At 39.3% G+C, this 12,165-nt stretch overlaps 1 protein-coding gene across 1 annotated transcript in view; it reads left to right on the forward strand.

Annotated features, from left to right (window-relative positions):
• The window catches only part of THSD7A (thrombospondin type 1 domain containing 7A), a 475,310-nt gene that overhangs the window by 194,240 nt on the left and 268,905 nt on the right, over positions 1–12,165 (forward strand). The window contains exon 2 of the mRNA XM_032760458.2: positions 9,533–10,364. Within this exon, the coding sequence (XP_032616349.1) occupies positions 9,533–10,364 (832 nt within the window). The remainder of the gene's footprint in view (positions 1–9,532; positions 10,365–12,165) is intronic.

Here is a 12,165-nt window from a genome sequence, read left to right on the forward strand (position 1 = left end):
GTTTCTGATTTTATTCATTCATTCAATAAATATTATTGAACTTGTTCTATGTGTACTGTCTACAACTGTTGCAGATGGCAGACAAGGGCCTGTCCTCAAGGGGCTATAGAGTCAGTCTAATGTGATAAACATATTAAATATTTGATAAAAATTACTGATTCTACTAACCGAAAGTGTGACTAACATTTAAACATTATGTGAGAAACATACATGTTGCTCTAGAAGTGTGTAAATAGGGAGCGCTCCATAATTTGATGTCAGTAAATGATGAATCATTTTCAAAGCAACCATCTTCTACTTTTATTTCAGAATGAACTTAGAAGTAAGCCAAGATTTTTTGCTAAAATTTGATTTGTAAGAGTGTAATATCTTCACCAGTCCTTATCTTGTCTAAGGTAATTTTCAGACTTAAGAGTTGACTAGTGTAGCATAGTTCTGTTTCATAGTTGTTTTAGGGAAGAAAAGTTATTTTCAGTATGTATGTTTTCGTTAGCAATAACATGTAGACTTGAAGTCAATTCACATTTTGTATACTCAGATTTCCATAATAAAACATTAATTTACATTAATTAGTAAATCACATCTATTTTATTTTATTTATTTTATTTTCTTTTTTTATTATTATACTTAAGGTTTTAGGGTACATGTGCACAATGTGCAGGTTACATATGTATCCATGTGCTATGTTGTTTTGCTGCACCCACTAACTCGTCATTTAGCATTAGGTATATCACCTAATGCTGTCCCTCCCCCATCCCCCCACCCCACAACAGTCCCCGGAGTGTGATGTTCCCCTTCCTGTGTCCATGAGTTCTCATTGTTCAATTCCCACCTATGAGTGAGAACATGCGGTGTTTGGTTTTTTGTCCTTGCGATAGTTTACTGAGAATGATGGTTTCCAGTTTCATCCATGTCCCTACAAAGGACATGAACTCATCATTTTTTATGGCTGCATACTATTCCATGGTGTATATGTGCCACATTTTCTTAATCCAGTCTGTCGTTGTTGGACATTTGGGTTGGTTCCAAGTCTTTGCTATTGTGAATAGTGCCACAATAAACATACGTGTGCATGTGTCTTTATAGCAGCATGATTTATAGTCCTTTGGGTATATACCCAGTAATGGGATGGCTGGGTCAAATGGTATTTCTAGTTCTAGATCCTTGAGGAATCGCCACACTGACTTCCACAATGGTTGAACTAGTTTACAGTCCCACCAACAGTGTAAAAGTGTTCCTATTTCTCCACATCCTCTCCAGCACCTGTTGTTTCCTGACTTTTTAATGATGGCCATTCTAACTGGTGTGAGATGGTATGTCACTGTGGTTTTGATTTGCATTTCTCTGATGGCCAGTGATGATGAGCATTTCTTCGTGTGTTTTTTGGCTGCATAAATGTCTTCTTTTGAGAAGCGTCTGTTCATGTCCTTTGCCCACTTTTTGATGGGGTTGTTTGTTTTTTTCTTGTAAATTTGTTTGAGTTCATTGTAGATTCTAGATATTAGCCCTTTGTCAGATGAGTAGGTTGCAAAAATGTTCTCCCATTCTGTAGGTTGCCTGTTCATTCTGATGGTAGTTTCTTTTGCTGTGCAGAAGCTCTTTAGTTTAATTAGATCCCACTTGTCTATTTTGGCTTTTGTTGCCATTGCTTTTGGTGTTTTAGACATGAAATCCTTGCCCACGCCTATGTCCTGAATGGTATTGCCTAGGTTTTCTTGTAGGATTTTAATGGTTGTAGGTCTAACATGTAAGTCTTTAATCCATCTTGAATTAATTTTTGTATAAGGTGTAAGGAAGGGATCCAGTTTCAGCTTTCTACATATGGCTAGCCAGTTTTCCCAGCACCATTTATTAAATAGGGAATCCTTTCGCCATTGCTTGTTTTTGTCAGGTTTGTCAAAGATCAGATAGTTGTAGATATGCGGCATTATTTATGAGGGCTCTGTTCTGTTCCACTGATCTATGTCTCTGTTTTGGTACCAATACCATGCTGCTTTGTTTACTGTAGCCTTGTAGTATAGTTTGAAGTCAGGTAGCGTGGTGCCTCCAGCTTTGTTCTTTTGGCTTAGGATTGACTTGGCGATGCGGGCTCTTTTTTGGTTCCATATGAACTTTAAAGTAGTTTTTTCCAATTCTGTGAAGAAAGTTGTAGGTAGCTTGATGGTGATGGCATTGAATCTATAAATTACCTTGGGCAGTATGGCCATTTTCACGATATTGATTCTTCCAACCCATGAGCATGGAATGTTCTTCCATTTCTTTGTATCCTCTTTTATTTCATTGAGCAGTGGTTTGTAGTTCTCCTTGAAGAGGTCCTTCACATCCCTTCTAAGTTGGATTCCTAGGTATTTTATTCTCTTTGAAGCAATTGTGAATGGGAATTCACTCATGATTTGGCTCTCTGTTTGTCTGTGATTGGTGTACAAGAATGCTTGTGATTTTTGCACATTGATTTTGTATCCTGAGACTTTGCTGAAGTTGCTAATCAGCTTCAAGAGATTTTGGGCTGAGACGATGGGGTTTTCTAGATATACAATCATGTCATCTGCAAGCAGGGACAATTTGACTTCCTCTTTTCCTAATTGAATACCCTTTATTTCCTTCTCCTGCCTGATTGCCCTGGCCAGACCTTCCAGCACTATGTTGAATAGGAGTGGTGAGAGAGGGCATCCCTGTCTTGTGCCAGTTTTCAAAGGGAATGCTTCCAGTTTTTGCCCATTCTGTATGATGTTGGCTGTGGGCTTGTCATAGATAGCTCTTATTATTTTGAGATATGTCCCATCAATACCTAGTTTATTGAGAGTTTTTAGCATGAAGGGTTATTGAATTTTGTCAAAGGCCTTTTCTGCATCTATTGAGATAATCATGTGGTTTTTGTCTTTGGTTCTGTTTATATGCTGGATTACATTTATTGATTTGCGTGTGTTGAACCAGCCTTGCATCTCAGGGATGAAGCCCACTTGATCATGGTGGATAAGCTTTTTGATGTGCTGCTGGATTCGGTTTGCCAGTATTTTATTGAGGATTTTTGCATGAATGTTCATCAAGGATATTGGTCTGAAATTCTCTTTTTTGGTTGTGTCTCTGCCAGGCTTTGGTATCAGGACGATGCTGGCCTCATAAAATGTGTTAGGGAGGATTCCCTCTTTTTTTATCGATTGGAATAGTTTCAGAAGGAATGGTACCAGTTCCTCTTTGTACCTCTGGTAGAATTCGGCTGTGAATCCATCAGGTCCTGGACTCTTTTGGGTTGGTAAGCTATTGATTATTGCCACAATTTCAGAGCCTGTTATTCGTCTATTCAGAGATTCAACTTCTTCCTGCTTTAGTCTTGGGAGGGTGTATTTGTCGAGGAATTTATCCATTTCTTCTAGATCTTCTAGTTTATTTGCATAGAGGTGTTTGTAGTATTCTCTGATGGTAGATGGTATTTCTGTGGGATCAGTGGTGATATTCCGTTTTTTGTTTTTTATTGCATCTATTTGATTCTTCTCTCTTTTCCTCTTTATTAGTCTTGCTAGCGGTCTATCAATTTTGTTGATCTTTTCAAAAAAAAACCAGCTCCTGGATTCATTCATTTTTTGAAGGGTTTTTTGTGTCTCTATTTCCTTCGGTTCTGCTCTCATTTTAGTTATTTCTAGCCTTCTCCTATCTTTTGAATGTGTTTGCTCTTGCTTTTCTAGTTCTTTTAATTGTGATGTTAGGGTGTCAATTTTGGATCTTTCCTGCTTTCTCTTGTGGGCATTTAGTGCTATAAATTTCCCTCTACACACTGCTTTGAATGTGTCCCAGAGATTCTGGTATGTTGTGTCTTTGTTCTCATTGGTTTCAAAGAACATCTTTATTTCTGCCTTCATTTCATTATGTACCCAATAGTCATTCAGGAGCAGGTTGTTCAGTTTCCATGTAGTTGAGAGATTTTGAGTGAGTTTCTTAATCCTGAGTTCTAGTTTGATTGCACTGTGGTCTGAGAGACAGTTTGTTATAATGGCTGTTCTTTTATATTTGCTGAGGAGAGCTTTACTTCCAACTATGTGGTCAATTTTGGAATAGGTGTGGTGTGGTGCTGAAAAAAATGTATATTCTGTTGATTTGGGGTGGAGAGTTCTGTAGATGTCTATTAGGTCCACTTTGTGCAGAGATGAGTTCAATTCCTGGATATCCTTGTTAATTTTCTGTCTCGTTGATCTGTCTAATGTTGAGAGTGGGGTGTTAAAATCTCCCATTATTATTGTGTGGCAGTTTAAGTCCCTTTGTAGGTCACTCACGACTTGCTTTATGAATCTGGGTGCTCCTGTATTGGGTGCATATATATTTAGGATAGTTAGCTCTTCTTGTTGAATCGATCCCTTTACCATTGTGTAATGGCCTTCTTTGTCTCTTTTGATCTTTGTTGGTTTAAAGTCTATTTTATCAGAGACTAGGATTGTAACTCCTGCCTTTTTTTGTTTTCCATTTGCTTGATAGATCTTCCTCCATCCCTTTATTTTGAGTCTATGTGTGTCTCTGCACGTGAGATGGGTTTCCTGAATACAGCACACTGATGGGTCTTGACTCCTTATCCAGTTTGCCAGTCTGTGTCTTTTAATTGGAGCATTTAGCCCATTTACACTTAAAGTTAATCTTGTTATGTGTGAATTTGATCCTGTCATTATGACGTTAGTTATTTATTTTGCTTGTTAGTTGATGCAGTTTCTTCCTAGCCTCGATGGTCTTTACAATTTGGCATGTTTTTGCAGTGGCTGGTACCGGTTGTTCCTTTCCATGTTTAGTGCTTCCTTCAGGAGCTCTTTTAGGGCAGGCCTGGCGGTGATAAAATCACTCAGCATTTGCTTGTCTGTAAAGTATTTTATTTCTCCTTCACTTATGAGGCTTGGTTTGGCTGGATATGAAATTCTGGGTTGAAAATTCTTTCCTTTAAGAATGTTGAATATCGGCCCCCACTCTCTTCTGGCTTGTAGAGTTTCTGCTGAGAGATCAGCTGTTAGTCTGATGGGCTTCCCTTTGTGGGTAACCCGACCTTTCTCTCTGGCTGCCCTTAACATTTTTTCCTTCATTTCAACTTTGGTGAATCTGACAATTATGTGTCTTGGAGTTGCTCTTCTCGAGGAGTATCTTTGTGGCGTTCTCTGTATTTCCTGAATCTGAATGTTGGCCTGCCTTGATAGATTGGGGAAGTTCTCCTGGATAATATCTTGCACAGTGTTTTCCAACTTGGTTCCATTCTCCCCGTCATTTTCAGGTACACCAATCAGACGTAGGTTGGTCTTTTCATATAGTCCCAAATTTCTTGGAGTCTTTGTTCGTTTCTTTTTATTCTTTTTTCTCTAAACTTCCCTTCTCGCTTCATTTCATTCATTTCGTCTTCCATCATTGATACCCTTTCTTCCAGTTGATCGCATCAGCTACTGAGGCTTCTGCCTTCTTCACGTAGTTCTCGATACTTGGCTTTCAGCTCCATCATCTCCTTTAAGCCCTTCTCTCCATTGGTTATTCTAGTTATCCATTCGTCTAATTTTTTTTTCAAAGTTTTTAACTTCTTTGCTATTGTTTTGAATTTCCTCCCATAGCTCTGAGTAGTTTGATCGTCTGAAGCCTTCTTCTCTTAACTCGTCAAAGTCATTCTCCATCCAGCTTTGTTCCGTTGCTGGTGAGGGACTGTGTTCCTTTGGAGGAGGAGAGGTGCTCTGCTTTTTAGAGTTTCCAGTTTTTCTGCTATGTTTTTTCCCCATCTTTGTGGTTTTATCTACTTTTGGTCTTCGATGATGGTGATGTACAGGTGGGTTTTTGGTGTGGATGTCCTTTCTGTTTGTTAGTTTTCCTTCTACCAGACAGGACCCTCAGCTGCAGGTCTGTTGGAGTTTGCTAGAGGTCCACTCCAGACCCTGTTTTGCTGGGTGTCAGCAGCGGTGGCTGCAGAACAGCGGATTTTTGTGAGACCACAAATTCAGCTGTCTGATAGTTCCTCTGGAAGTTTTGTCTCAGAGGAGTACCCGGCCAAGTGAGGTGTCAGTCTATCCCTACTGGGGGGGTGCCTCCCAGTTAGGCTGCTTGGGGGTCAGGGGCTCACTTTAGGAGGCAGTCTGTCATTTCTCAGATCTCCAGCTGCGTGCTGGGAGAACCACTACTCTCTTCAAAGCTGTCAGTCAGACAGGGACCTTTAATTCTGCAGAGGTTCCTGCCGAATTATTGTTTGTCTGTGCCCTGGCCCCAGAGGTGGAGCCTACAGAGGCAGGCAGGCCTTCTTGAGCTGTGGTGGGCTCCACCCAGTTGGACCTTCCTGGGTGCTTTGTTTACCTAAGCAAGCCTGGGCAGTGGCGGGCGCCCCTCCCCCAGCCTCACTGCCGCCTTGCAGTTTGATCTCTGACTGCTGTGCTAGCAATCAGCGAGACTCCTTGGACATAGGACCCTCCGAGCCAGGTGCGGGACACAATCTCCTGGTGTGCCGTTTTCCAGGCCCGTTGGAAAAGCGCAGTATTAGGGTGGGACTGACCCAATTTTCCAGGTGCCGTCTGTTACCCCTTACTTTGACTAGGAAAGGGAACTCCCTCACCCCTTGCACTTCCCGAGTGAGGCAATGCCTCGCCCTGCTTCGGCTTGTGCAGGGTGCGCTTCACCGACTGTCCTGCACCCACTGTTTGGCACTCCCTAGTGTGATGAACCCGGTACCTTAAACAGAAATGCAGAAATCACCCGTCTTCTGTGTCGCTCAGGCTGGGAGCTGTAGACAGGAGCTGTTCCTATTTGGCCATCTTGGCTCCACTCCCTTATTTATTTATTTATTTATTTATTTATTTATTTATTTATTTTTGAGATGGAGTATTGCTCTGTTGCCCAGGCTGGTGTGCAGTGGTGCAATCTTGGCTCACTGCAAGCTCCGCCTCCTGGGTTCACACCATTCTCCTGCCTCAGCCTCCTGAGTAGCTGGGACTACAGGCGCCCACCACCACGCTCAGCTAATTTTTTGTATTTTTAGTAGAGACAGGGTTTCACCGTGTTAGCCAGAATGGTCTCGATCTCCTGACCTCTCATGATCTGCCTGCCTCGGCCTCCCAATCACGCCGGATTTCAGGCGTGAGCCACTGCGCCCGGCCCAATCACAACTATTAATAATAGTGCTGCCTACGTAAAACTGTAGAGTTATGTTTTTTAAGTGACACCCTTATAAGTTTGCTATAAAAAATCATTTGTTTACACTTTGAGGATAAAAGACTCATAGCCTCAATCTGATTAGAGTCTAATTTCATAATTAATTTAAAAAACTGGAAGAAATAATATATCAGGAAGTTCAACTAAATTACATCTGAGATTTAGAGTCTGACTTAGCATAAGACACTTATATTTTCGAATTCAGACTTAATGGCATATAGTTTACTCCTAATTTGAGAGTCTGATATAAATATGTTTTTATATGTTGTGTTCAGATGGAAAATAAGGATCACTGTTTTGTTCAAGCACAGTGGGGATGGGCAATAGGCCAAGGATGCGTGGAATTAATTAGAAAATTTTATACATATTACTAGGTTCTCATTTTGAGAAGTATCCTAGGTTCTGTGGTTCCCAAAGTGAGTATTTAGAAAAATCTTTAAGAAAGTATCACCAGATTTGTGAATATATATTTTTTCTTTAGCAAGTTAAAAATAAGATTAAAATATTATTAAGTGGATTGCATTTTGACAGATACAACAAACCCACTGGCTTTCTAAGCCCATAAAGTTTCAATATTAATACTTCAAGGAGTCTGTTTCCCAGTCTCCTTGAGTATTTTATATCCCTTATAAGAATGTTACATCCCTGAAAAGCATGAGTATTTTACATCCCTTATAATTTTTTACATGCAAACTTCATAAAGGAATGATATGGGTATGCCAACTATCCAATATTTACTTTCATGTAATAATGATTAGTTAGCACAATATTTACAGCAAGTCTCTATTCTATTTACAACTCCATAATGCCATTTGTAAGGAAAGTCTTGACAAACTTTAAACATCTTTCTCATTAAGCAAAATTAAATGTTTAGATTAAATATGATGAGCACATTCTTTATATTTCTTTATTTGTATACTAACAATTGTTATGTACAGAAGAAACTAACTGCGGCTAAATCTCTGATGTCCAAGAGAAATCATACAACTAAAAGTTGGAACTGGAATCTAAAATCCAGAATGGTTTTGTTATTCTTTAAATGTTTGAACTCAGCAAATCACTTTCCCTTCTTGTTTCCTGTTTTTCTCATCCATAGAGTGAATCCACTGACCTACTTTAGCAGGTTTCACATTTCCACAGTAGAAACCTCTTGCAGACATAATCTTATGCATAATCCCCATGTGAATAAAACTAATAATACAAATAGAGTTTGTCTTATAAAAGCATCAGTTAGGGAGGATGGCAGCAGTACAAGGGTGTGAGGTTCACTAGAGCCCACCCCACATGTTGGCCCTCACCTTCCCACACAACAGATGGAAAATGGCTTTAAGGTACATCAAACAATTTCTCAAATTCATGGAATACTTTTTGAAAATCATGTAATTATATGATCTTTAAGTTTCTTTATAATCCCAAAATTATACAATTCTCGATTTCATGAATTGGGATCTGTCTGTTAAAGCACTGAAAATCATATCATCTACCTTAGAAAAAAATAATATATGCAAATATAAGGTTTAAATCTATTCTAAGAAGGATTTCACAGAAAAAAAAAAAACCCACATTTCATACTAAAGCCACTGATTTAAGTATCATGTAAAACAGCTCTGTAATACCAAATATTTCATGTTTAAGAAATGAATAAATAAATAAGACCCCAAATAACCTCTCAATGATTAGAAAATTGCAAAAATCTTTTAGTTACATTTAAATTCCCTTACCCAGCTCTATACTTCACTTGGGAAATGGGGGGGAAAATTTGGTAAATTTAAAGGCAGAATGTGTGTAAATGAAGATTTTTGCTTCTTAGCTTTGGTAACCAGAGAGTGAACACTTTAAGCTTTATTGGCACACATAATATACAACTATTAGACCCTTGCAGTCATAGTCTGTGAAAATAAAATATGATGAAGAAGAGCGCAAGTTCCACAAAATAGTTAATTGTCCAGGAAGAGAAATGCCTGCAGGAGAAGTTCTTCACACGGGGCCATTTTCTTTGCCAGTTACTGAAATGGATTTGATGATTGTGAGGCCGGAGTAATGAGTTTTCACTGTGACTAATTTCTGATGTCCTTTATCAGCAGGGATTTCTAACTACCTAAAACAAAGGAAATGAACAAAACCAAACTTTTAGTAATCCCTAAAGGACCCAAAATGAAATTGTCCGAGAAGTTACCTTATATAGACTCTGTGACACAGTTCCCCTTTTGCAAAAAATACTTAGTGAGGATCATTACTTTCCCAACAGTCGTGTCCAGAGACCTACTTCGTAACACCTCAGGGAAGTTAATGTACTAGGTCTTGAAAGCTCTTTCTGGAATGTGCAGTAACTTGTAGTTTTCTTCTAGTGGCACTGCTAATTTTTGTGTTATAATTTTTGTAGGTCCATGGGGCCGATGTATGGGAGATGAATGTGGTCCAGGAGGCATCCAAACAAGGGCTGTGTGGTGTGCTCATGTGGAGGGATGGACTACACTGCATACTAACTGTAAGCAGGCCGACAGACCCAATAACCAGCAGAATTGTTTCAAAGTTTGCGATTGGCACAAAGAGTTGTACGACTGGAGACTGGGACCTTGGAATCAGTGTCAGCCTGTGATTTCAAAAAGTCTAGAGAAACCTCTTGAGTGCATTAAGGGGGAAGAAGGTATTCAGGTGAGGGAGATAGCGTGCATCCAGAAAGACAAAGATATTCCTGCGGAGGATATCATCTGTGAGTACTTTGAGCCCAAGCCCCTCCTGGAGCAGGCTTGCCTCATTCCTTGCCAGCAAGATTGCATTGTGTCTGAGTTTTCTGCCTGGTCCGAATGCTCCAAGACCTGCGGCAGCGGGCTCCAGCACCGGACGCGTCGTGTGGTGGCGCCCCCGCAGTTCGGAGGCTCTGGCTGTCCAAACCTGACGGAGTTCCAGGTGTGCCAATCCAGTCCATGCGAGGCCGAGGAGCTCATGCACAGCCTGCATGTGGGGCCCTGGAGCACCTGCTCAATGCCCCACTCCCGACAAGTAAGACAAGCAAGGAGGCGCGGGAAGAATAAAGAACGGGAAAAGGACCGCAGCAAAGGAGTAAAGGATCCAGAAGCCCGTGAACTTATTAAGAAAAAGAGAAACAGAAACAGACAGAACAGACAAGAGAACAAATATTGGGACATCCAGATTGGATATCAGACCAGAGAGGTTATGTGCATTAACAAGACGGGGAAAGCTGCTGATTTAAGGTAACATTTTAATTACTGTTAACTACACAGGCCTGTCTGTCAAGATCATGAGTACCTAAGACATCCTGTGCTATCTAATAACTTCTGGATTACATAGGGGCACAACCTAGGATGAGCTACCCCCAAATTTAAGGCTTCTGAGCTTGTGTTTCTCAGTGTTGTTCTATTGTGCCCACATTTAGATCCTGTATTACTTGAGTTATTTTGATTTTCCTTTCAAAGTCTGGAGCATGAGCGATTCTTCATGAAAAGATACTCCTTCTTCTCTATGTGTAGACTGTGTTGTTTCCCTATAATAGAAAAAAAAAAATTGCCTAGGGGCTGAAATATTCGGATTTTAATTTCAGATACTTATTTCAGTGAGTTAATAGAAAAAGGCATAGTTGTAATCTCTCCAAGACAGCATTTTCAGAATTACCCTATAAACAAAATCTGCTGTAAACAACAACCCGGGGAGCTATACCTAAGAATAATTTTCTTGCACATTGTATATAATGGAATAACTCCCTCCAGAGAAGGAAACAGCAACCAGCCAAAAATAAGGTAAGTAGAGGGTATTGAATCATGAGTAGCCTCATTCAGGAAACATGTAACTAATTAGCTTCATTTTCTAGACAGAAATTATTTAACAAATTATCTTTGGGTACATAATGACTATATTATGAAAAACTATCTCATGTATGATTTACTTATTGTGAAAATAATTTTCATTGAGGATTATCTGAAAGACATGATGTTCTCTGGGTATTTTAAATTTTGCTCTTGGATAAACCAGACCATCTGGGAGTGGCTTATCTGGATATTTGCATAATTGCTTCTTCAGAAATATTTATGCAGTTATGATTTGGATTGAACCGAAAAAAATATAGTAACATCAGTAAGAATTGTATATCAGATTTACTGTAGAAATGGCATTGAAAGTGTCATCAACTCTATCACACAGTCTATCCTCTTGATTAAGAAACATATAAGATAAATTTCCCTGAAGTTTCGACCTCTGTGCTTCTGGTGAACAGCTGGATTGTTTTTCTTATGGCCTCTGGAAATCTTGTAACAGACCACATTTGCATGTTAACTTCTTCTGTTAAGAACCTAAATAGGACTGTGGGGCATGCATGTTGTTTATTAACATATCTTAAGCTTTATTTAGCCTTATTTTTTTTCTCACCCGATTTTTTTTTTCAACCTATTCTTGTCTGCTGATTTTGCTATGCATAGATTTTGAAATCTGGCTTAAAGTATTTTTGAAAAAGGATATAGTTTAATTAGATAAACAAAAATTGATTGGTCTGTCTAAGACAATAACCTTCTCTCATCATAGAGTTCTGGTTACTGTTTTTTGGAATTTTTGCTACTCTCTCCCCTCTTTGTATTGATACAATTGCATTTTATTTCAGCTGTACAGTAATTTGCCCTTTTTCCATTCTAGTTCTGGTCCTGTGGCCTTGAATGAAGGCTGTTTGTTCTGCCTTCATTCCCCAGGTTTCCTACAACTCCTTAAATATGTGTGTGTGTGTGTGTGTGTGTGTGTGTGTGTACCTCTGATTCTGTATCATGTATATTTTCAACTCAATTCCTATTTTGGTCTTTTCTGACTATCCTTATTCTGGTGATTTTCTTATCTCTTTTCCTGAAGTATATTACAGTTACATTAGTTACTTGGCTTACATCAAATAATTGAATGAGTCTCCAAAGCAAGTTGAGTTGTTTCCTGCTATCACTGAGTTAGCATGCTGTAGACATTTAATTTAATGTTGACTACTCAATTAAAAGTGTAATTAGGATAGTAGCTACCATTGCA

The sequence above is a fragment of the Hylobates moloch genome, unplaced genomic scaffold (genome assembly GCF_009828535.3).
Source record: "Hylobates moloch isolate HMO894 unplaced genomic scaffold, HMol_V3 SCAFFOLD_1, whole genome shotgun sequence".
NCBI classification, from domain to species: domain Eukaryota; kingdom Metazoa; phylum Chordata; class Mammalia; order Primates; family Hylobatidae; genus Hylobates; species Hylobates moloch.